The 25,418-nt window shown below is 43.1% G+C and overlaps 1 protein-coding gene across 1 annotated transcript; it reads left to right on the top strand.

The window, feature by feature from the left end:
* The first annotated feature begins 371 nt into the window (after positions 1-371).
* LOC150040318 (ubiquitin-like modifier-activating enzyme 1) lies at positions 372-25,080 on the top strand. The gene is made up of 25 exons (XM_090327326.1): positions 372-424; positions 565-620; positions 705-873; positions 963-1,097; positions 2,138-2,244; positions 2,475-2,565; positions 2,660-2,792; positions 5,374-5,471; positions 5,582-5,728; positions 5,868-6,044; positions 6,156-6,260; positions 6,345-6,425; positions 6,686-6,841; positions 15,362-15,527; positions 15,658-15,854; positions 17,958-18,022; positions 20,079-20,274; positions 20,943-21,017; positions 21,124-21,313; positions 23,299-23,387; positions 23,556-23,648; positions 23,767-23,958; positions 24,409-24,510; positions 24,608-24,708; positions 24,845-25,080. The coding sequence occupies exons 1-25, from the start codon at positions 404-406 to the stop codon at positions 24,978-24,980; spliced, it is 3,078 nt and encodes a 1,025-aa protein (XP_090183452.1). The 5' UTR covers positions 372-403; the 3' UTR covers positions 24,981-25,080.
* Positions 25,081-25,418: the final 338 nt, after the last annotated feature.

The following is a 25,418-nucleotide window of genomic DNA, read 5'->3' as shown; positions in this document are numbered from 1 at the left end:
TTCCTAGGAAACCATCGTTTAGCCCACTGGTTCTAGTCCCAATCTGCCATAAAGAAAGGTAAACTTAATGTGGGCCTTGTCCCTGCTTTTATTTTTTTTCCCTGCTTTTGATGGCAGCCTTCACAGGAGTTCAGTGTGAGTGGTCAGAGAAACAGTTGCAGTAGTGGATCTAGTCAGTGTTAGTGAACTTCTGGGGGCTGCATTGTCCAATTGCCTTCCCGTTCTACATCAGTAGATAAAAAATTTCCTAGCATGTCCTTTGGCCCCGGATAGAAAGGGCCTGCTCCTGTGTGCCTCAAGTGTGATCCTCCCTTACACAGCAGAGCACTAAGAAACATTGATTTTCTGAATCTCATTCCAGCTGCATTCTGACTGCTCCACTGCATGCTCTGTCCTGTTCGCCATGGCCTCTGGAACAAACAAAGTGAGTATCTTCCTCCTGAAGACTGGAATGAGGGATGGGTTGATTGGATGGTGGGGCTGTACCACCTCCATCCCGATTCTATTCTTCTACCCTAGTTCCTATTACTTATTTCCACTGAAACTGTTTCTCTCCACACCTAGGAAATCTCAAAAGCCAGTGAAACACACATAGATGAGGGTCTTTACTCTCGGCAACTGTAAGTGTTTCCAGGGATGGATTTGACCTGTGGGAGGAGGCACAGAGTATATATATCTTAACAGGGAGATTTACATTTATGCAGGTATGTACTGGGTCATGAAGCAATGAAGCATCTCCAGACATCCAGCGTGCTGATATCTGGCCTGAGGGGACTAGGTGTGGAAATTGCCAAGAATATCATCCTTGCAGGGGTCAAGGCTGTCACCCTTCATGACCCGGGGACTGCCCAGTGGAGTGACCTGTCCTCACAGGTACTTCTTATTCTCTTCCCCTTAATAAAGCTGCAGCCTATCATGAGAGTAGTTTCATCTATTTCAGTCCTGCCTATTACTACCCTCAGTTCTACCTTCGCGAGGAAGACATTGGTAAAAACCGAGCTGAAGTATCCCAGCCCCGTCTTGCTGAGCTCAACAGCTATGTGCCTGTCAGCTCGTACACTGGGCCCCTGATAGAAGACTTCCTGAATGGTTTCCAGGTACAAAACAGCATCATCCTGTTTAAATAATTTTCTTTTCTCTCTCCCTCTCTCCTTTTCCCTCCCTCCCATCGCTCCCTCTCTCCCCTGCCCTCTCTCTCTTCCCTATCTCCCTCTCCTTCTCTCCCTCTTTGAATCAATTCACATTCCTTCTGGAATTATCTCTTTCCCTTGATATTCAGTATGTTCCCTACTACATGAGCCAGGTTATAGAAGAAGATTTGCTTTTAAAGATAATTTTTTCAGATGTGTTGGTCCTTTTGTCTGTCTAGACATAGAGGATGAAATTCATGTTTGCATTTGTCTTTGGTACATTCACTTATTTTCAGGGAGAGATGCATGAGTGTGTCTGTGTATAGTCATTACCAGAAGCAAGCTCTGGACCAGCCAAACTGCCTTGATGTGTATAGTTTTTGAGCTCTTGTAATGATACGGCCATAGTAAAGTCCCTTAAACTCTTCTGCCTGAATTTCCCAGAACAGGAAAAATAAAATGTCTTCCTTGTAGGGATTTTGTGAGAGTTGAGGTGAGGGTTGTGTCTTACAGGTGTTTGTTAATTAAGTGTAATGCTTAGAGGAATGCTTTGGGTGTTTATCAGTGGATAAACTACCCTATGGTGGTCTGAGAGAACTAATGCACCAAGGCTTCTAAAAGAGATTAGAATAGATTCTACTCCAAAATAGAATCCAGAAGGATATTGAGAAATTTGCACAAATGATGTCTGAAGAATATTTTCTTAAGAAGTAGAACATGTGTGTACTGGTAGAAAAACAAGGGTTTGACTGGAAATTCATCTCTGTGGCTCAACAGAGTAGTAGGGGGATGGCAGTTCATATTTGCCAAAGTTTTGTTCAGACTCTGTTCTTCTGTTTTGTGGGGGTTAATTTTCCCTTTTACGAAGGCCTCCATTATAGAAGAAGGCTGAGCAGGCAAAATCTGTCCCACTACCCTCCCCTCTTTCCTGTCAGCCTTCCTCTTCAGTCCTTTGCTCCCTCTCACTCCAGTGTCAGAACCTCAGCCTGAGCCTCTTGACATTACAGGTGGTGGTTCTCACCAACTCTCCTCTGGAGTATCAGCTGCAGGTGGGTGAGATCTGTCATAACCGTGGAATCAAGCTGGTGGTGGCAGACACCAGGGGCCTATTTGGGTGAGTGCCTCCTCCTCTTTTGTCTTCATATTCTACCATATCCCCAGGCCCTCTTCATCAGCCAGCCAGCTTTCCAGTTCTGCTTGTTCATTCCTGCTGTGTGGCATAGGAGCCATCTGATTCCTACCAGTGATGGCTGAGGTTGTTTAGAAGCTTTCACTGGGCCTTGATAGGCCAGAGAGTACCTTCGGCACTATCTCATGGTCTAATTCTATTATCTCCCTCTACAGGCAACTCTTTTGTGATTTTGGAGAAGAAATGATTCTTGTAGATTCCACTGGGGAGCAACCACTCAGTGCGATGGTTTCTATGGTCACCAAGGTAAGGAGGCCAGCCCTGGCAGGTGCACGATGACCATCTTCCCTGTCCACAGGCACTTTGAACTTGTCTCTGAACATTATTCTTTTCCAAGCAGGATAATCCTGGAGTTGTCACCTGCCTGGATGAATCTCGGCATGGGTTTGAGAGTGGCGACTTTGTGTCCTTCACAGAAGTTCAGGGCATGAGTGAACTCAATGGTCTCCATCCTACAGAGATCACAGTGCTGGGTATGCTAAAGCTGTAGGGGTGAGAAATGGTGGACCAAACCAGGGTGAACCATATTCTTGGGTGTGGGCTGTCCCAGAGTCCAAGAGAGAAGTCTGTGTTTCTGGAATCTGAGTAAGATCTAGAGATGGTTCATAGGAAATGACTGAGAAAATAAGAGGTGCAGACTCACAATTTATGTCCACTAGTGTTTCCATTCCTTCTTTTCTGTGTTTTAATTTTAATAGATATATTCTTTTCAGTAAAGTCTGTCTTCCCTTTTTACAGGGCAATCATTTATCACTGTTGCTTTTTTTTTCTTACTGAGACTAACACGCATCTGGAATTGGACAAGTGTTTATGCAAAAAGCCTGAACATTCAGAAAAATTTGACACAAGAAAGTGCTTCTATAGGCTTCTTTATTGTTTGGTGTGAAAAATTCAGGTTTTATACCTTCAGGTTTTTTCCAAGAAAGTATTTTAACCACACTCCCAAATATTTTCATAGTTTGCTATTTTTTATTCACCCAGATTGAAGTATGAAAAATGTTTGTTTGCTGGAATGATGACTTGGGCGTTTTTCCTGTGTTGGGTCTGCTGGTAATTCTTGTAGATCTAATACATGTGAGATTGTTTTTGCCTCTCTTTTTTGCTTCTCTTTTCTCTCTTTTCTTTGTCATTTGTAGTCATCCTGGAATTTAAATTCAGGTACAAAAGCATGCTATGCAATCAGTTGCTTCATGATCCTTGTTCTCTGGCCTGTTGTAGGTTTCTGAAGGACCTTTATTCTGGGAATGGAATTCTAGGTTGACTGCTAACATTCCTTCATTGATTTATTCCAGTATTGCTAATGTTGCGCATTCATTCTTACTGTGTTGTTCTGTAATGATAGTTATTTTTCTCATCCCCCTCCCCTTCCAGGTATTGTGATTTTGCTGAGATTTTGCTGCTGTGCTTCTGTTTTTGTTTTTTTTTCCCTTATCATTTAGGAGTTACCATAATGGTCTCATTTGTGGTTTTGTATTCTCATTGGGTACATTTTTATTTGGTTTGGTGTTTTTTGGTTGGTGCTGTTTTGCTTATTTTTTTTTGCCAGTCCTGCTGCTTAAACTTAGGGTGTAGGCTCTGATTTGGGGCTTTGTCAAGTCTCGCCCTTGAGCAACAGCACCAATTCCAGCTGTGTCTGGGTATGTGGTAGTGAGGAACCAAACATAGGGCTTCCTGCATTCTAGGCAGATACTGTACTACTAGGAAACGCTCCCTGCCTCTCTTTTAATGTTTGAGTCTTTCGAATTTCATATGTGCCATGCTCTTGCACTAAACCATGTCTCAACTTCTTTCGTGGGTTGGCTTTCTTTGAGATAGGGTCTTTCTTCCTGAATTTGGCTCCCTTCCTTGTCTTTGTTCTCTGGTACTGAGGCACTGAACACTTTGGTCTGTCTCAACCAGAGGGAATTTACTTGGCTTTCCCCGCCTTCCTGTTTTCTGTGCCTAGACAGTAATATGGCAGTGATTTCAGATCTCATCCCCTTTGTTTACAATCTCAGGATTCTTGCTTAACTGTGCTTGTTACTAAAGTGAGATGTGTTTTTTATGATGTAGTTGCTAAGGTGGAAAGATAAGGGCCAAAAGTGGAAATTTGGGGCCCCGTCTGTTCTTGTTTATTGAAGTAAGAAGGGTGCCTGAGAGTCAGTGAGGTCTTGTCTGAGTCAGGTTTGCTTATTAAGGAATGCATCTGGGTCTGATCTGAGTCTTGGGATTAGAAGGCCTGTTCTGTGGACTGGAGTGGGTAAGGGTTATGGCTAAAGAGAAACAGGGCGATGGGGCTTTGAGTTGAGCTCCATCTGCTGGTAAGGAAACAATGTCTACAGAGTCTGTGGTGAGGGGAAATGGAGGTGAGATGTTAGATTGTGGTTAGAAAAGACATGAATTTTGAGAAGACAGAATTTTGAGTCATGTTTGGTCAGTTGGGGATATAATAGAAAGCTAATACTGTCATTTGTACTGAACCATAAGAGCATGTGGAAAAGCCCCTTTGGGTCTGAGCTGAATAGTCTTTTGGTCTCAAGGTCTGAAGGTGACAGTCAAACTGGAGAGGGAAGAAGCTTGACACAACCAGAATGCCTTCTGGCTGACACTTAATACATGTGGTCTGTGTAGGTTTTGGCCTAGATCCAGGGCAGAAGAGAGAGTGTTGGCTGGTGTGTTTCCTTATCTTTCTTGATACTAAACTTTTGATGCAAAGTCTATACCTTCGTAGCAGTCTATCATTTGAACCATAATCTTAGCCTTCATTTTTTGTTGTTGCTGTTACTGGTTAGTGGGTGTAAACATTTTAACACAGCATCCCTCTGAATAGGCCCACTGGCCTCAAATCAAATAATACCCCTTCCTCAGCCTCTTAAGTGCTAACAATAGTGTAGGCATGCAATCAGATGGGAGATGGTTTGAGTATTAGTAATTGGTCAAGAACACTGGTAATGGGTTAGGTAGGACAAAATGGCTCGTCCAGTTCTTGTCTTGATTTTGCCACTGAATTTACAAGGGAAAGAGGGACAGTGCATGATCTGACCAGTTGTCTGTCCATATTTTGTTTTTCCCCAGGTCCGTACACGTTTAGTATCTGTGACACCTCCAACTTCTCTGACTATATTCGTGGAGGCATTGTCAGTCAAGTGAAAGTATCTCAGAAGATTGGTTTTGTGAGTATGGGGAAGTGAAGATTAGAAGAAAAGCTGGTGTTTTAGGCATTTCCAGTTGATGGGTTAGTTTTGTTTTCACACTTCTGGTCTTAATACCTCGCTTTCCACAGAAGTCCTTAGGAGCCTCACTGGCAGATCCAGACTTTGTGGTAACCGACTTTGCCAAGTATTCTCGCCCTGCTCAGCTGCACATTGGCTTCCAGGCTCTCCATCAGTTCTGTGCTCAACACAGCAGGGCACCTCGGCCCCACAATGAGGTAGGCGGGTGGGTAGGAGAGCCATTCAGGCTCCCTGGCTTGAAGCTCTGTCATGCTTGTGCTTCCCTCTGCTCTTCCTCCCTACTGCGACTGCCATGGTAATATGAGGGGTTCTCTGTTGGTCTTCCTGACCCACCAGGAGGATGCAGCAGAACTGGTGGCCCTAGCACAAGCTGTGAATATTCAAGCTGCACCGGCAGTCCAGCAGGAAAATCTGGATGAAGATCTCATCCGGAAGCTGTCCTATGTGGCTGCTGGGGATTTGGCACCCATGAATGCCTTCATTGGAGGCCTGGCTGCCCAGGAGGTCATGAAGGTCAGCACGGGTGGGGAAGGGCATGTCTTGATGTGATCCAGGCACCCTCCTGACCCTTGTGATCTCCCTGTGCCTGTCCCTTTGACTGGATGGATGGCCTTCACTCCATAGGCCTGTTCTGGAAAGTTCATGCCCATCCGGCAGTGGCTATATTTTGATGCCCTGGAATGTCTCCCTGAGGAGAAAGTAGCCTTCATGGAAGACCGGTGTCTCCCGGTATGTCAGTGAGAGGCAGTAGGATGGGAGGGACTATCTCTGGGAAAGCTCCTGACTAACCTGCCTTTTTTTCACATGATCCAGCGTCAGAACCGTTATGATGGACAAGTGGCTGTATTTGGGTCAGACCTGCAAGAGAAGCTTGGCAAGCAGAAGTACTTCCTGGTGAATGACACTGTTGGCCCCTCATTGTTTTCGTCTCCTGATCGTGGACCACCCATTCTTTCTGGGCTTTGGTCTTGATTCTAGCCTGAAGCATCCTTTACTTTCCCTTGCCCAATGACTCCTCTCTCAGGCAGCCGTGGGATTTTATGGCCCCAGGATCTGCATCTTACCTTCTGGGAACTCTGCAGTGCAAGAGAATGGTAGTGGGAGGCCTTGTGTTGCCTTCACTCATTCTGATTAGACCCTTTTCTACTTTCCAGGTGGGTGCAGGTGCTCTTGGCTGTGAGCTGCTCAAGAACTTTGCCATGATTGGGCTCGGCTGTGGGGAAGATGGGCAAATCACAGTTACAGACATGGACACCATTGAGAAGTCCAATCTGAACCGACAGTTTCTCTTCCGTCCCTGGGATGTCACAGTGAGTGATGATAGATTAGAGTTCCCTAGCTCTCTTTTTCTTGTTTCCCATCCCTGTCCCTTTATAACAGATTTACTCTTGCTTTCCAACCTTAATCCCATTTCTTTTCTTTTGCCTTCCAACCTAAAATTAGGCAGATTTCTAGTGAATATTTATGTTCTTTGACTTGTCAGTTTTTTTTTAAATTAAAGAGTTTATTAGCATTGATTTCTACTTCATATTTCAAAGGTCATGTTTAATAAACAAGTATTCAAGAAGGGAATCTCTATATGCTATCACTGGCACTTAGACTTTAGAACATAATTAAAATTAAGATCAGTGTTTGTATGTCATAGGTATATATTAATTTATGTAATAAAACATTGTCTATAGAGTATATATGTCTGTAGAGCATATAGCTCATCATAGATTTTTATGTCTGTGTGGTTATGATTATTTTAGCACTTTTTTTTTTGCCAGTCCTGGGGCTTGAACTTTGGACTGGGCATTGTTCCTCCTCAAAGCTAGCATCCTGCCACTTGAGCCACAGCACCATTTCTGGCTTTTTCTATGCATGTGGTACCAAGGAATCGAACCCAGGTCTTCGTGCATGCTAGGCAAGCACTCTACCACTAGGCTAAACTCTCTGCCCCAATGTGGTTATGTTTATATCTCCAAGATCATGTCCACAACATTGAGTACCCAAATATTGGGTCATTGCTCTTGTACTGTTTGAATCTAGTATCCACATACTAAAGATACCATGTGCTTTTTGTTCCTTTGGTCTTGACTTATCTCACTCAACATGATTTGCTCTAGCTTCATTCACTTCCCACTGAATGCCATTGCTTTCTCTTGTCTGTTGGCTATGTAGAATTCCACTGTGTGTATATATATCACATTTTTTGTATCTGTTCATCTGCAGCAGGGCACTTAGGTTGTTTCCATTGGTTGGCTATTGTGAACAGTGCAAAGATGAACATAACTGAGCAGGTGTCCTGGGTTATGATGCTCAGGTTAGTTGCCCAGGAGTGGTATGGTGGGCTCATAGGGGAGGTCTATTTTCAGTTCTTTAAGAAACCTCCACTAGTTTACATTCCCACCAGTCGTGATTGTTCCCATAGGATCTCTAATCTTGTCTATTTGAGTCTCCCCTCTTCTTTTTTTTTTTTTTATTTGATTAATGTTGCCCGGGGTCTGTCCATTTTGTTGACTCTTTCAAAGAATCAACTTTTTGCTGTATTAATTTAATGTATGGTAGACATTATTTCAATTTCTGATATTTCTGATTTTACTTTTGTTTTTTTCTGTCCTTCTAGTTGTTTCAGAATTAACTTTTTCTTGCTCCTCTAGGCACTTCAATTTCTTTCTTTAGGTTGTTTGCATGAGCTTCTCCTGTCTTTTTAATATGGGCTCCTTGTGTAATAAATTTGCCCCTTAATACTGCTGTTTGTGATGTATCTTGATTGTCATTACAGTCAGGAAAGTTTTGAATTTCCTCTCTGATTTGTTCTGTAACCCAGGAGTCATTCAGAAGTGTATTGTTCAGCTCCCAAGTGTATGAATTTTTTTTTTACCCTTTACTATGTTGTTTAGAACTAGTCTGATTCAACTGTGATCAGATAGAATGCAGGGGATTATATCAGTCCTCTTGTGTCTGCCTAAGTTTTCTGTATGTACTATTACATGATCTACTTTGGAGTGTGTTCCATGGGATGCTGAGAAAAATGTATAAAGTTTTGCCATTGGGTAGAAGACTCTGTGAGTATACCCTGGTAAGCCCAGCTGGGCTGTGGTGTCATTTAGGTTAGCTTTTGGTCTGTCTTTTGGTGAGAGTGGTGTATTGAAGTCTCCTACTATGACTGTGTGTGAGTCTACCTTGTTCTGTAACTTAAGTTTGCTTGATATACTTAGGTGCTCCCACATTGGAGGAATAAAAGTTTATAATTGTAATATTCTATACAAATGGGTTGTGGCCGTCGTTACCTTTATGCACTGATTTTACTGAGAAGTTAATTTGGTCAAAGATTATGATTGCTACTCCTGCTTTTTTGCACAGTGCGTTGCGGTAGAAAATTCTTTTCCATGCTTTTCACTTGGAGTTTGTTTCTGTCTTTGGCAGTGAGGTGGGTCTCTTGGCGCAGCATATTGATGGGTCTTGTTTCTTATGCCAATCTGCTGTTCTGTGTCTTTTGATTGGATTGTTCAGCCTGTTCACACTTAGGGAAGTTATGGAAAAGTGATTAGCGTCCTTGGTCATTATTTATTTTTCCTTCTGTGTCTCTCTTGCTCTTTTCCCCTTTTGTGTTTTCTGATTTATAGGTGATGGTGGTTTACTGAGCATATATTCATACAGCTTCCCTTTGGAATGAAATATTTTTGTTTCTCTCTTAATTGTAAATGCATTGCACTGCATATATCAGTCTGGGTTGACAGTTGTTGGTCTTCAGGACATGGATGATATTTTGCCAAGCATTTAGGGTTTGTGTGGAGAGGTCTGCAGTGATTCTAAATTTTTTTTCCATTGTAGTATATATCTCTTTCTTTGTTTTAGTGGCATTTAAGATCAGCTCCTTAATATTCAGGTCTAATGTTTTTTACTATGAGATGTCCGGAGGAGTTCCTTCTGTGGCCAGCTTTGTGGGCCGTCCCAAAGGCTTCAGTAATGTGAGACTTTCCCTTTTGAGGTTGGGGAAGTTCTCTGCTGAATAAGTGTCGCATTCCTTTTGTTTCAAACTCCTCCCCCTCATCAATTTGTATTATAGGAAGATTAGATTTCTTGGCTGTGCCTGCCAATTCTTGGCCTTCTCTTTGTTGAATTCTGACAGATTTCTCCAGACTGATGACTCACTCTTCTAGCGCTTGTGTTTTATCTTCTGTTCCTAATGTCCTATAGGACTCCATCTCAGTCAATCTGTTGCTTTCAGTTTGCATTGTGGACATTGAGCCCATCATGTGTGGTCCAGGAATTGTTTTTGAAATTCTGCTTTAATCTCTTTAGTCATGCCCACAGTATCTCCCTGGAGAGAGTCATGTCTCAAGTCTCTTCAGGTGTCATTTCTTTGGATGGTGACAGTTCTTTCATTCCTTCACTCTTGTTTCCTTTTGGTATTTGTGTGGACTTTGATTGTTTATCTATTTCATGATTTGTCACTGTGATGTCTGCCGCCTTGTGGGAGTTTGCTTTGTGGTCAGTAGGCAATGGTCTTTACTTGGGGCTCATGGTTCTGGGTATCTGTGTATATGTGTGGTTCTCAGCCACATTAGTTCTGTTGCTGCCTGCATCTGAGCTTGCAGCATTTGCTGATGTGTCCTCAGGTTCCTAAGGCTGTGTGCAGCTATGCACCTAGGTGGTCTCAGCGAGCCCAACTACTAGTTTTCCAGCCCTGTTCCCAGGGGCAGGGCCCAGCTGAGGATGTGGGATCTGAGGGTGGAGCCACGCCTTTCTGGTTCTCAAAGTGCAAGTTCGGCCCTTGCTGGTCTGCCCTCCATTTCCCCCCGCTGTGTTTCGCGGTTACTTTCCCAGCTCTTTCTGTTTTTCCGTTCTAGGGCAGAGTGCACCACTGATTTCCGTCAGAGGTACAGGATTGCTTTTGGCTGTGTTTTTTTCTGTAACTCGATTGGGAGGTCCCCCTGGTGCTGGCTTGCCAGAGGCTCCTGGCAGGAGAGCACCCCACTAAATGTTGGCTTACTCAGAAGCAGGTGTGCCTCCACATAACCCCACCCACGGTTGGAACTGCAGGGTCTTAGCCCCTTTTAGTCTCCAGTTTCAGTGGCCTGCGGAGGAGGAGGCTGTTGAGCAGGTGTGAGCAGGAACACCTCCACACCTGTTTTTAGGCCTGGGAAGGGGGCTGTTGGAGGAAGGGACATGATTCTGAATTTCTTGCGCGCCCCCCCCCACTTGCCAATCTTTCTTGGGTGGGGTTGAGTGGGGTATGGGTTTAAGTTTTGTAGCTCTCCACCAGCTCTGCTTTCCAGGAGGGTTTGGGGGAAGCCAGTGGGCTACTTACTCATTGGGGGTTTGGCTGTGAGCTGCTCCATGGTGTTGAAGGGTCGTTCACCTCCCATCTGGTCTCAGCCATTGTCTGTGGTGTTTGTGCCTAGTCTGTGTGGGATTCCTGCATCTGGATTCTGCTGCTTGCTCGCATTCAGGGCTTCCTGCCCGGCATCAGCCGAATCTCGGAGGCAAGGGGTTGGGGGGGGGTGGTTGGGTCCTCACCTTTCTGATTTTTTAAGAGTGTTGGATATAAGCTTTACCTGAATTATATAAGATTTATCTGTGTTTCTTTTGTGGTTTGTATACTTATCTGTTGCTTCTTAAATTTGTAGTTGTTGATTTCTTAAGATAGTTGGCTCCTGGGATTCCCTGATTCTCTCTTTTTGTGGGAGAGCTAGGCTGGCTCCCTATTGTTTTGGCATCATATTGCTTCCTCTGACTTGTCAAGCTTTTAATAACTCCTTCCTCACTATGTATTTTCTTTGATTCTTGGACAGTAGAAAAATGGGCATATGGTAAGGCTGTAGCAGACTTTTCTAGGAAAGGCTACTTTCACTTGCTCTTGCTTGATTTGTTTTAAATGCTACATTCTAGGACCTAGACGTTTAGAATAGGTAAGGGAGCCAAAATAGCCGTTCCCAGGCTTTGTAATGGCACGAAGATTGCATAGTAACTGAAGACGTTCTCAAAGTATATCCTGACTCCTGGTTGGTAGCCCTTGCTGAGGCCACATGATAGCGATGTCATGTAGGATGGCTCAGATGTGACATCGAAGATAGTGGGGGACAGTGATAGGACGTAGGTTGGAGGCCAACAGGGTATAAAGTTAGTGAGATTCTAATCTCAAAGAATAATCCTGACATAGTGAGGTCTTAGTGGTTTGAGTATAGTTATAAGCATGGTGGTCCATGCTGGCCTCAGGACCCAGGACCTTTTGTGAAATGTGACTGAACCGGGAAGTACTGGGGATTGCCTCACATGCTGTACTTGCTCATATAGGTTATAGGTTCAAACCCCAGAACCACCAAGACACAACAGCCTAAGATAGTGAGTGTTTTTTCATTCAAACTGCATTTGTCAATTGGAAGAAAATTACAGGAAGTTTCCTGTGATTCAGTGACAGGTTACTTTTCAAACGAGTATATGCTAATTTTTATTACCATAGTTTAGTGCTACTAGGGAATTTCCCATTGTGCCATCAGCTTACATGCATACGGTGTATCTTGTCCACACTGATTTCTTTTTTTTTTATTCTTTTTTTTATTGTAATTAGTAAAAGGGTTACATGATATTTGCCAGATAGAAGGTGCATTAATTCACACACATTGATACCCTTTCACATGTCTTGGTACCCGTTTCCCTCCCCCCCACACACCCCCCAAACGTCTTGGTTTTCCCCCCTTCCTATCAAATTTCAAATATCCAAATACAAATAAATTCAATATATCAGATAACAAAGTGAGATATTATACCAATATGAGATAACCAAGGGACAGCAAAGGAGATGAGAGACAACATAGTACATTAAGGACAACATTCATTCATTATATGGCTTTTGTTTCACTATCCTGAAGGTCCTTTCAATTAGCTTCACATTATATGTCCTTATGTATCAAGATTTTGCTCTATTGCAAATCTCTGCTAGTAGAGCCCAAGGTTTCTACTGATTATGACGAATGAGGGAAACCATTGAGCCTAAGTTCCTTTGAGTCTGGCTTACTTCACTTAATATGATTTTTTCTAAGTCTTTCCATTTCCTGACAAATGGGGCGATGTCATTCTTTCTGACAGCAGCATAGAATTCCATTGTGTACAAATACCACAACTTGTTGATCCACTCATCAACTGAGGGACATCTAGGTTGGTTCCATATCTTTGATATGGTGAATAGTGCTGCAATGAACATTGTTGTGCTAGTGGGTTTAGTATGTCCTTGTTTCTGGATGGTTGGGTAAATGCCAAGTAGTGGAATTGCTGGGTCATAGGGGAGTTCTCTGTTTAGCCTTTTGAGGCACTGCCACACTGCTTTCCATAGTGGTTGAACGAGTTTGCACTCCCACCAACAGTGTAGTAGTGATCCCTCCTGGCCACATCCCCTCCAGCATCTGTTGTCATTCGTTTTCCTGATCCTGGCCATTCTAGCTGGAGTGAGGTGGAATCTTAGAGTTGTTTTGATTTGCATTTCTTTTATGACCAGAGATGTTGAGCATTTCTTCATGTGTCTAGAGGCCATTTTGGTTTCTTCTTCAGAGAAGACTCTCTTTAAGTCTTTGGCCCATTTTTTAATGGGATGGTTGTTACTTTGGAGGTTAGTTTTGGAGTGATTCAATTTTTTGAGTTGTTGATATATTTTAGATATGAGGCCTTTGTCCGTTGTTTGGTTGGTGAAGATCTTCTCCCACTCTGTAGGCTTCCTGATTAGTTTAGTAGCTATGTCCTTTGCCATGCAAAAGCTCTGCAGTTTAATGCAGTCCCACTTATCCAGCCTTTCTCTGATTTGTTGTGATTCTTGGTCCTTATTAAGAAAGTTTCGACCTGTGCCAAGGAGGCCTAGTGTATCCCCTATTCCTTCCTGTAGAGTTTTCAGTGTGTCAGCTTTTACCTCCAGGTCTTTGATCCATTTGGAGTTAATTCTAGTGCAGGCTGACAAAGAAGGATCCAACTTTAGTTTTCTGCAGGTGCTTAACCAGTTCTGCCAGCACAACTTGTTGGAGAGGCTGTCTTTCTTCCATTCTATTTTTTTGGCTCCCTTGTCAAAGATTAGGTGGTTTAATATCTGGTTCCTCAGTTCTATTCCATTGGTCTTCAGGCCTGTTCCTGTGCCAGTACCAAGCTGTTTTGAGAATTATAGCTCTGTAATAGAGTCTAAAGTTTGGAATTGAAATTCCTCCAGCGCTGTTCTTTCTGCTAAGAAGCCACACTGATTTCTTTCATCACCTTCTTTTTTCCCCACCACCCTTCTAAAAATGTTTCAGGGAAATTCTGTGTTCTGTTTCCCTAAGTACACAAAGGCATTCTTTGATCAAGTTCATCCTCATTTACCATGTACCTTTATCCTCTTATCTTTCAGAGGTATCCAACCCCAAGAGCCTGTTTGAGGTTTGTTTTCCTTTCTTTTTATTTTAAAGGGCATATCAGTTGTTGGATCAAGTGTTTCACCATCTAATCTCTACATGTTGCATTTTAACCAGAATGGTTCTGTCCATTCCTTTCTCCTTTCCTACCTCCCTCTCCATGTTGGTCAGCAACTTCCTTCATTATGTTGCTTTTTGGGTTTTTTTTCCCCCCCAGCCCTGGGGCCTGGGCACTGTCCCTGAGCTTTGTCAAGATTAGGGCTCTAGCACTTGAGCCCTTCCAGCCTTTTCTGTGTATGTGGTATCGAGGAGGCAAGCCCAGGGCTTCATGCATGCTACACAAGCACTCTGCCATTATGCCACAGACATGGCCTCTTTCATTAAGATTATTTTGTTCAGTATTCATGACTAGTGGCGCTGATTTTTGAAATTTATTCACCCTCCCTTTATCCTCTCTATTGTTTTCTTTCCTTTCATTATCCCATGAAACAGTCGTTAGAATCATATTGTTTCTGTGTACATGCGTATGTGTGTGTGTCTTACATACTGCGTCTTTGAATGAGCTACTCTCTAGTATTGTGTTTAAATTTATCATTTGGGCAAGAATGAGTACACATCTAACAAAAGCACTTTCTGGGATATGTGCTGCTGGCTTGTTCCTGCAGTCATAGCTTGAACCTGGTGATTACTGTTTAGAGCCAGCCTGGGCAGGAACTCTGTGATTCTATTTCCCATCTGGCCACCTAACAGCCAGAAGGAGAAGCGTGGCTCTGGTTGTAGAATGCTAGCTTTAAGGAATAAATGTCATGGATGACAGGATCTAGCCCCTGGCTTCCTACTTCAGGACCAGCATGCACTCATACACATCGGGGCACACATAAGACTTCTTCTGGAAGTTGTTGTTGTTTTTTTTAAGACTTGTTTGACTGCCGCAATAGACAAATAATGGTGACTAGGTACAGACTTACTGTTAGATTCCAACAAGTACAAAAGCTTACTGAGAAACAAAACAGAGAAATTAGAGGTGACATGGAAGGTGCTCTTGTGCAGTGTGGACAGGGGAGGCTGCTTGGGAATGTGCATTTGTTCAAAGACCCAGAATGGGTATAAGAATGTAAGAGAGCATTTGAAGGGAGAATTTACCTCAAATAAGGGTGGTAACTTGGGTTTCGGGGGGATTCTGCTTATTCTAGTACTACCACTTTGGTTTTCTTTGGGGGAACGTCACACAACTCTGGGTTGCATTAACTAAAACAGAAACATGAGATGGTGTGTTGAGTCTGATCCATTGATTAATTGTGTGAGTTGTTTCCTTTTCTTCTCTCCTCCTGCCACCATCTTGAGACATTGTTTTAGGTATTGCTGTCTCTTACTCAGGAGCTTGGTCAACTTGGAACCATCATTAGGTAAATCTGCCCTAAGAATAAGAGTGTAAGTGGGAAACATCTCTGTTTCCTTGTTGCCACCCAGAAACTGAAGTCTGACACGGCTGCAGCAGCAGTGCGCCAGATTAATCCCCTCATCAGGGTGATGAGCCACCAGAACCATGTGGGCCCTGACACAGAGCATGTCTATGATGATGACTTCTTCCAAAACCTGGATGGTGTGGCCAATGCTCTGGACAACGTGGATGCTCGTAAGTTTGGTGGTTGGTGGGTTAGGATGAGGGCAGAGATGTGAAAGAGGGCATGGAGGAATGGTTGTCTTCCTGTCTCACCCAAATGTTCCTCCTGTGTGCATACTTGTCTTCTATCTCCTCCGTGAAGGCTTATATGTGGACCGCCGTTGTGTGTACTATCGCAAGCCTCTGTTGGAATCTGGCACTCTGGGCACCAAGGGCAATGTGCAGGTGGTCATCCCCTACTTGACTGAGTCCTACAGTTCTAGCCAGGACCCTCCTGAGAAGTCTGTCCCTATCTGCACACTGAAGAACTTCCCCAATGCTATCGAGCACACCCTGCAGGTAAACAAGCTCAGGAATGGGGGTGGAAGTGATAGTAGACAGGTGGATGATGTCTTTGCGACCAAGCCCTTTATCTTCAGATGTGGAAAATCCATGACTATTAGTTTTACTATTCAAATTTGTGAGATTGCACTGGTAACCTAAAATTTTAGAAATTATTTTCTTTAGTTGTGGGTGTTTGTTTTTTGAGTGGTACTGGGGTTTCATCTTGGGTCCTTGGATTTTACCTCCTTCTCATGCCACATCTCCAAGCCCTCTCTATTTTTTTCCCCATTTTTCTTGTCTGAAAGTATATAAAAGATATAATTTGTTGTATATCTGAAAATAGAGAATGTTGATATTTTGAGAGGTTTTTTTTGTTGTTGTTGTTGTTTTTTTTTTTTTTTTTTTTTTTTTTTTACCAGTTCTGGGGCTTCAACTCAGGGCCTGTGCTTTGTCCCTGAGCCTCTGTGTGCTTAAGGCTAGGTTCTACCACATTAGGCACAGGGCCGTTTTGAGCTTTTTCTGAGTAGCTTATTGGAGCTAAGTGTCCCATGAATGTACCTATCCAGACTAGCCGTGAACCATGATCCTCAGCTCTCAGCCTCCTGGGTAGCTAGGATTACAGGTGTGAGCCAGTGGTACCCAGCTTGGAGATTGAGGATGTTTCCATGCATTCAGTGCTTTTCTACTACAAATAAATTTCAGAATATTTTTCTCTCTTTTTGGTGGTTGTGGCCTGTGAATTGGGGAGACTTTGTACTTATGAGGCATGTGTTGACCTCTATTTCCCAGTCTCATTTGCTCTGCTTTGTTTTGAGGCAGGGTCTCAATTTTTGCTTCACTCTGAGCCTGGGTATGACTTGGATCCTTCTGTTGATTTCTGTCTTAGCTGCATGGTCACAGTGTGCCATCACATCCAGATGTTTGTTGAAATGGGACCATAAAACTGTGCTTATGCTAGCTCCAGATCTCATCCTTACAAACAGCTAATGCTGTGGTACCTTTATTCCTTTTACTGTTTTAAAGATTTCCTATACACATTTAGATTTTCTAAGTGTTGCTGAAAATTTACTCAGCAGTTGGTCTGTCATCCCAGTTTCTATATGTGCAATTCACATTCAGTGTATGTCATCTATCCATAGACATACGGCATATTTATACTGTGGCAAGTTTTATTTTTTGCCAGTCCTGGGGCTTAGACTTCAGGCCCTGAGCACTGTCCTTGGCCCTTCTGAAGAATAGAACTCTACTATTTCTGGTTTTTATTTTCTTCTAAGTATGTGGTACTGAGTAATTGAACCTAGGTCTTTGTGCTTGCTTGACAGTCACTACCGCTAGGCAGGCACTCTATCACTTGGCCAAACTCCTGGCCCAGGGCAAATGTTATTTTAAGGACTTTCTTCCTTTCTTTCTTTTTAAAAAATTTTCAGTCCTGGAGCTTGAACTCAGGGCATTAGCACTGCCCTTGGGCTTTCCTCAAAGCTTTTGTCCACCACTTGAAACATATCCGGCTTTTCTGTGTATGTAGTATTAAATCCCAGTGTTCTTGCATGCTAGGCAAGCACTCTAACAGTGAACCAAACTCCTGGCCCTGCAGTTGTTATTTTTAAAAGAGACCGAGGCCTGGTTGTTTCCTGGACACCTGCTGAAGTCACAGAGGCAGGTAATGTAGGGAGAACTGGACTTGAGTCTGAATATGCAGAGCCTAGAGCTGCCAGCTTCAGTAATTGTGTAAATCTTAGACACCTCCTAAAATAAGCCACATACAAATTTCTGTCCTATCTCCTGCACAAAGCCCAGGAACTGTAAAAGTTGATTATCAGTGTTGGTATTTTTTCTTTTTTCATTGATGTGCTTACGATAAAACAGTTATTATGTTTTCACATGTAAATACTTGTGCAGGTCAAGGTCATTGTTTTTTTTTATTTTTGTTTTTTAAGTTGCAGGTGAGATATGAGGGAAATTTATTTTGGGAACTGTGTTTGAGAGATTTCTGTGATCTCCTACCCAGAAGTAATGTGTGCTTTTCCTCTTAGCCATTTCCTGATGGTCTTTGTGATAGCTACAGCAGTATATATGGTCAGCCAGTACACTGCATAATTCTGTTTGCTCTGTCTGCAGTGGGCTCGGGACGAGTTTGAAGGACTTTTCAAGAAGCCGGCAGAAATCGTTAACCAGTACCTCATGTACGTCATCAAAATTCTTCTCCTTATCTTTGGCATACTCAGCAATAACCATTTTTATTTTTTTTTCTACACATCGTGAGCACATATACTGATCAAATTCACTCCTCCCCACTATACTCTATTAACCCCCCTCCCTTCTAGCCTCCCTACCTTTTTAGGTGTCCATTGTTATTGCATCACATATGTTAATACCTACATATTCATAGGCATATGTATACACCATATTTATGTATGTGTATATGTTTCTATGTATGTACATACACAAATATACACGTGTATTTTGTATATACATGTGCATCATATTGTGTTCTGTGTATACATGTGTACACATTAATTGTATCACTCTTTCTTTTCCTACTCTTTCTGCTTCCTAGTTCCCCTCCCCTGTCATCAGTCCTTATTGGAAATTGAAGTCACATTATTAATTGTAGTAATAATCACTACTACTACTGTAGCAATAGTATTTTCTTATTTTAGCTCTGTTCTTTTCATTCTTCTTCATGACCAGATAATTACATTTTATACCCCATTTGCTTGTGTTACCAATTGTTGGCACAAAGGTTGATTAAGTATAGTTTGGCTGTTGTGAATATTGCTCTGCTGAATAGCAGTGTGAAAGTATCTCTCTGGAACTTTGTCTTACATTGACTCACATGCCTAAGAATAGCGTGTCAGGTAGGATCATATGGTAGCTCTGTCTTTAGGGTGTGTGTGTGTGTGTGTGTGTGTGTGTGTGTGTGTGTACTGGTACTAAGTTTGGAACCCAAAGCCTGCTGTTTTACTCATGGCTGGCATGGTACTCTTCCAGTCAAGCATAGTATCCAGTAGCTAGGATACTAGGCACAGGCTGTTTTTGTTTAGCACTACTTCTGGTTTTCTGGTGATTAATTGGAGATAAGAATCTCATTGACTTTAGTGAACTATTGAGTATGTATGACTACAGGCACCCCCATCTTTGCTGTGCATTTTTTATAGCTAGGGATATTGACATTTCTGTATGTGTGTATTGGCCATTTGTGCATCATCTTTTAAATTCTGTGTGTTTATCCTTTTCAGTTTTTGTTACTTTTTCGCCATACTTGGCTTGAAACTCCTGTTTGCTACACAGGGAGTCTACCTCTTGAACTACTTTGGGCTATCCATGAACATAGCAGTCTTTGCAGCCTCTCATACTTTTGTTCCTTTCTTTTTGAAGTTTTTCAGTTTTTGTTGTGAATTTGTAAGTACTGCTAATTGGTTTGTGTTGGTGTTGTATGCTACAACCATGCCCATAATGTGGATGAGATGTGGGAGTTTTTGAGGGCCTCTGAAGGAACTCCGAGGTATAGGATCATATCTGCACACAGGGATGACTTGACTTCTTTCCTTCCTATTTCTGTTTATTACATGTCTCTTGCCTTGTTATTTACTCTAAGAACAATCAGAGTAGTGGAAGAGTTCAGGGGTTTAGAGGAATTGCTTTCAGTAGCTTCTTCAGTGTAGAATGTTGTTGGCTAGAGACTTTGTAGATTTTGTAGATTTACCAGATAATGACATGTAGAGATAATCCTTCTATTCCTACTTTCTTTAAAGCTCATATTGTGAAATAATGTTGAATTTTATCAAGGCCATTATTTTCTTCAAGAATTTATATGATTACATGCTTTGTGCCTGGTGACCTGTTGAGTCTGTTTATTAGTTGGTATTATGTTGACGATCTGATTCTGTTTATTCGTTGGTATTATCCTTGCATCTCTGGAAGATATCCCAAATAAGTCATGCATAGCACATGATCTTGTCAGTGTGTTTATTTTCTAAAATTTCCTTGAGAATGTTTCTGTGTTTTTGTCAGAGAATGGTGTCTGTAACTTTGATGATGTTCATATAATTCTGTTTGGTTTGGTAGTGGGAGACTATTCATTTCATTGAATTCATAGGTTAGCATTTCTTTCATTTTTTTGTTTATGGAGTATTTTGAGCAACATTGGAAATTTGACGCTATAGTAACCGATGTTCTGAATGAAGAAATGTGTGACTATCATTGCAAGAGCTATTTTTTTTCTCAAACCTTTGATAGGGACTCGAAGTTTGTGGATCAGACGCTGAATCTGGCAGGGAACCAGCCTTTGGAGGTGTTGGAGGTAGTAGAGCGCAGCTTGGTGCTGCAGTTGCCCCACAACTGGTCTGACTGTGTGACATGGGCCTACCAGCATTGGCACACCCAGTATTCCGACAACATCCAGCAGTTACTGTTCAACTTCCCTCCTGACCAGGTATGGGATGTTTCTTGTGTATCTTAATCGTAACCATTTCCAGGAAAGAGGACCAAGGCAATCATGCTGCTACCCTCCGTAGGACCATGATTATTTAAGCTGGTGCTTTCTGTAAATACACGGTTTTGTCCTGTGTGCTCAAATAGGGCTTTCCCTGCCCTGTCCATCATTTTCAATGCATGTTAGTGAGGGCTGGATCATGCTTCATTAACAGAGCTGTCCATGGTATAGTTGAGGCATTTTTAAGTTACAGACAACAGGTAGGTGAGTGTGTGTGTGTGTGTGTGTGTGTGTGTGTGTGTGTGTGTAATCTGGTCTCAGCTGCATTTGAGCCTTGTACATTTCCTGTCCATACCAACATGTCCAGATCAATCGAGTGATGAATGTTGATCTCAAAGGAGATTTATGAAGATCTATTTCCATTTATTAAGATTAGGGCTGGGAGTTTGGCCTAGTGGTAAGTACTTGCACAAAATAACAAGTCCTCGAGTTTGTTAACAAGCTGTGTGTGTGCGACCCCGTAAGAAGAGCTAGAAATAGTGAGTTTGGACATCAAGGAACCAGACGACAAGTCAGGATTCCTAGAGTCTTCTCTTAAGTAACCTGTAAGAAATAGAATCCAGCAACAACAAACACCCCTCCCCCACCCAAACTTTGTATTCTCATAGCTTTCAAGCTCAGGAGCGCTGTTCTGGTCTGGGCCCAAACGCTGTCCCCATCCACTCATCTTTGATGTGAATAACGTAAGTCCCTCTCCCCCAGTGGGGCCACCAAGCATCTAGTGGCAGTTGGATGGGAGAGAAGTGGGCAGATACTGTGCATCCTAGATTATGCTGCTTTCTCCCCCAGACCCTGCATCTGGACTATGTGATGGCCGCTGCCAACCTGTTCGCCCAGACGTATGGACTGACAGGTTCTCGGGACCGTGCTGCCGTGGCCACGTTCATACAGTCCCTTCAGGTCCCCACGTTTACCCCCAAGTCTGGCATCAAGATCCATGTTTCTGACCAGGAGCTGCAGAGCAGCAGTGCTTCTGTTGGTGAGCGTGTTTGGACCCTTGTCCGGAAGTCACAAGCTAACCTGTCCCATCTTATCTAAACCTCCTCAGTAGTCTTCTGCCATGGGTCATGTTCTACAATGCTGTGGCCATGCTTTCTCCATACACCCTTCTCCTTGAGCCTCTCATGTTGTTTCTATAGAAGGGAAGGATCAAATTGGTAGAGGTAAACTCCCATTGGTTTGTTGTTGTTGTTTCCCACTGTAATATTGCAAGAGAACTGAAACTGGACCAACTTGTTTTTGAGTTGCAGGCTGACTCAAAGCTAGAATCCCCCGGCCTTAGAGTCCAAAGTGCTGGAATTAAGTCATGACCACACCAGTCTAGCATGTTCTTTCCTTGTTGTCTTAGCATTGGCCTCTTTATGTGTTCTTTCCTGTGTTTCTCCTTGAAATTTTCTTTTCAGGAATGCAAGGAAGATGATTGTGGTCAGTGCTTTGGCTGATCCCTTGCTTGATACCTTGCTGGGTGTGTGTGCTTGCAGATCACTCCCATCTTCCTGTCTGCACATCTACCCCGAAACGTGCCTCTCTGTATGCTTTTCACATGGTAATATCCTTCATCTCATCTCTCATCCCTGTGTCCCTCTTTCCCCATCATTAACTATCAGGTTACTCCTTTTCTTTCTTCTTTGCCTTTCTTATCTCTTGTACTTTTCACTAGCCTGCGTTCTTCCACGTTTCCTTTCCCAAGTACCTTGGCTCCTGACATTCTTTTCTGTGTTACCTCAATACATACATCTCCCCCACATGTTTCTCCCTCTCTACATTTTCTTGAGTAAACAATCATTTTATCCCTTAGCCCTGCTCTTGTTCGACTGTATCTCGCTCTTCAGAATTTTCCCCATTTTTCCAATTCCAGTGCTTCACTTACATTTTCTTTGAATTCACTTGAAATTCTCCTTTACATTTCCCATTTCTTATTCTTTGTTCTTACTTCAGTCAAAACACATATGATTTTCTACCTGGCTCTTAATTCTACGTGATTTGTATTCACCGGTGTCAAATGTATCAACATTTTCTGTGTGACAGGGTTCTGGGCTTTCTCTCATGTTTTTACACAGTGAAAACTGTATATCCATTAAACGGTTTGTTCTATGTTCTGCTTCTCATTGTCCTTGGAAACTTGCTTCTGCTTTCTGTGTATGTCAGTTCCCTGAATCTCGATGTGGCATGTAAGTGAAATCGTACTGGGATCTTTCTTCGTGTGTCTTGCTAATTTCACATAGTAAAGTAGACTCAGTTGTGCCTAGACAGATGTCAGGGAGACCCACTCCCTACTGACTTTGTCCATATCATTGTTCTCAGTGTTAGAAGTCACGTTAGCCTGGTAAGGCTAAGTAGTAGTCTCCTGTATGCATGTAATAGAATTACATAAAATTGCATATACTTGTACATCTAAGGCGTAGTCTCATTGTTTTGTTCACTTTGCTCCCTTGATTAATTCTGCATGGGTTTTAACACCTCAGTTCCACACAGCCTTCTGGGTTAGCTCGCATCTATCTGTGATTCTGACAATGAAATCGTCTTTTTTTTTTTTTTCTTGGTGGGTCATGGGTTTTGAACCATGGGCCAGGGCACTTTCCCTGAACTCTTCAGCTCAAGGATAGTGCTCTACCATTTAAGCCACAGCACCACTTGCAGTTTTCTGGTGGTTAATTGGAGATAAGAAGAGTCTTACAGACTTCAGTAATACTCTGGGCTGCCTTGAAACTGCAGTCCTCAGATCTCAGCCTCCTGAGTCACTAGGATTACAAGCGTGAGCCACCAGCACCTGGCCTCAACCATTTCTTGTTGTCCTTTTGGTCGGGTGGTTTTCTCTCTCCTTCTGTTTATTCTGTTCAAGAATTCCTGTCTTTTGCAAGATTTTTATCTGCCCAAATAACTGCTCCTCCCTGGATTATCCTTCTACTTCAGACACTTGGGTGCTTTTGACAGTACTGACGGTATTTCCCTTCCATTCCGCAGATGATGTCTACCTGGAAAAGCTCATGGCCACCCTTCCAAGTCCAGTTATGCTCCCTGGATTCAAGATGTGTCCTATTGACTTTGAAAAGGTACTGGACAGGGGTCTTGGAATGCACAGGAGGGTTGTTAAATGCACCACGTCTTTCAAGAGTCTAGGCCTGTGGTGGAACCCAGTTGTTCACTGTATTTGCATATAATTGGGGTGGGAGACGTTTGTCTTCCTCAAAGGCTACAGAAGTCTCTTTCACTGCCAACAGGATGATGACAGTAACTTCCACATGGATTTCATTTTGGCTGCATCCAACCTTCGGGCAGAGAACTATGACATCTCCCCGGCAGACCGGCATAAGGTGAAGACAGTACAGATCCCATCTTGCCAAGCTGGGGTTTCCCACACTTCTTGCCTCGCACAGACTCTGTCCTCTCTGAACCATGATCTCTCCTGATCCTGTCCTTTCTCACACACAGAGCAAGCTGATCGCAGGGAAGATCATCCCTGCCATTGCCACCACCACAGCAGCTGTAGTTGGCCTTGTGTGTCTGGAGTTGTACAAGGTGGTCCAGGGACACCAGCGGCTTGAGTCCTATAAAAACGGTTTCATCAACTTGGCCCTGCCCTTCTTCAGCTTCTCTGCACCCCTTCCTCCTCCACGTCACCGGGTAGGAGGGCTGTCAGCCTAAACACTTTCCATTTTACCCGTCATTTCCTAGAAGTCTCTTGGTGGTTCAGAGAGACAGGAGAGAAAGAGCGTGATTTCAGTTAACCACTTCTAGGCCTGAGAACAGGATATTAGACCTTTTGCAATGCAGTTTTAATATGTGTGCGGAGCCCACTTCATCAATCTCACGCCTCAGATACCTTTATGGACAGTAAGTCTGGACTACTGTGTTTGAATAAAAAGGAGGAGGTAACTGAGTGAAAATGTAGTGCAACTGCTAGGTGACTGAAAGAGTGACCATTCTTGTCACTATAGGAGTTTCTTTCAATTGCTTGGAATAAGGGATGGAAAATGAAAAGGTTCTGGAGAAAGGAAAGGGGTGTGACTGATCCCACTATAAGATGGTAGGGCCACTTAGGGTAACCCCTTGTCACACCTGTTTGTCCCTCAGTACTATGAGCACGAGTGGACTTTGTGGGATCGCTTTGAGGTACAAGGCATACAGCCCAATGGTGAGGAGATGACCTTGAAGCAGTTCCTAGAGTACTTTAAGGTAAGGCTCATTCTCCTTCATGTGCCACCTCTGGGATAGCACTTGTGTGCTGTCCATCTCACGGAAACCACTGTTCCTCTTTTCCCCCTCTCCACAGAAGGAGCACAGGTTGGAGATCACCATGCTATCCCAAGGTGTGTCTATGCTCTATTCCATGTTTATGCCAGCTACCAAGCTTAAGGAACGGTTGAATCAGCGGTGAGTTGGTATCCGGGCAGGGAGGAGGAGGCCTTCTGTAGTATTCTGAGGTTCCATCTGTACCACTCAGAGTGGTTCACGGAATTCTTTGCTCTACCTTTTGATTTTTGCGTTGATCTTCTGCTGTCTGACTCAGGATGACCCAGATCGTGAGCTCTGTTTCGAAGCAAGACCTTGGCCGCCACGTCCGGACCCTGGTACTTGAGCTGTGTTGCAATAACCAGAGTGGAGAGGACATCGAAGTCCCTTATGTACGATACATCATACGCTGATCTTCCCGGAACCCTATCAGTTCACTTCCAGGTCCCTCCTTCTTTAATAAAAGTTGGTCCTACCCAAGCCCATCTGTCTTCTTTCTAAGAGCTCTTTTCTGTACAGCTTTCTGTTGGTTCCAAATCGGTAAGCATAATAAATGGTTACCTGCCTGTGGTGTGTCCTTTTTTTTTTTTTTTTGAGGGAAGCAGAAGGGTCTTTTCCTTGGGAGGGGGTCACGGTAGAACTTTGTAAGCCATGCTGATCCTATGGAAGTCGTCCCAACTCCAAGACCAAAGAAGAGTAAATGTGATTGTACCCATGGAAATGTCGGATATGGCAACTGTTCTTTTTGCCCTTTCTGCTGAGAAATAGAGACAATAACAAGGGACATTAGCAAGGTCCCACCCTTGCTTCATTCAACCGTACTTCCTCATGAAGTAACTTTCATGATGTTA

Source organism: Megascapheus bottae, chromosome Y (genome assembly GCF_031878675.1).
Source record: "Megascapheus bottae isolate mThoBot1 chromosome Y, mThoBot2.hap1, whole genome shotgun sequence".
NCBI classification, from domain to species: Eukaryota; Metazoa; Chordata; class Mammalia; order Rodentia; family Geomyidae; genus Megascapheus; species Megascapheus bottae.
This window is presented reverse-complemented; position numbering and strand designations above follow the sequence as displayed.

Coding starts and splice junctions, on each gene's coding strand:
- LOC150040318 (XM_090327326.1), top strand. CDS start 404: ATGGCCTCTGGAACAAACAAA. Junction 15,528..15,657: donor TCTGGACAACGTGGATGCTC/GTAAGTTTGGTG, acceptor TCCTCCGTGAAG/GCTTATATGTGGACCGCCGT. Junction 24,709..24,844: donor AAGGAACGGTTGAATCAGCG/GTGAGTTGGTAT, acceptor TGTCTGACTCAG/GATGACCCAGATCGTGAGCT.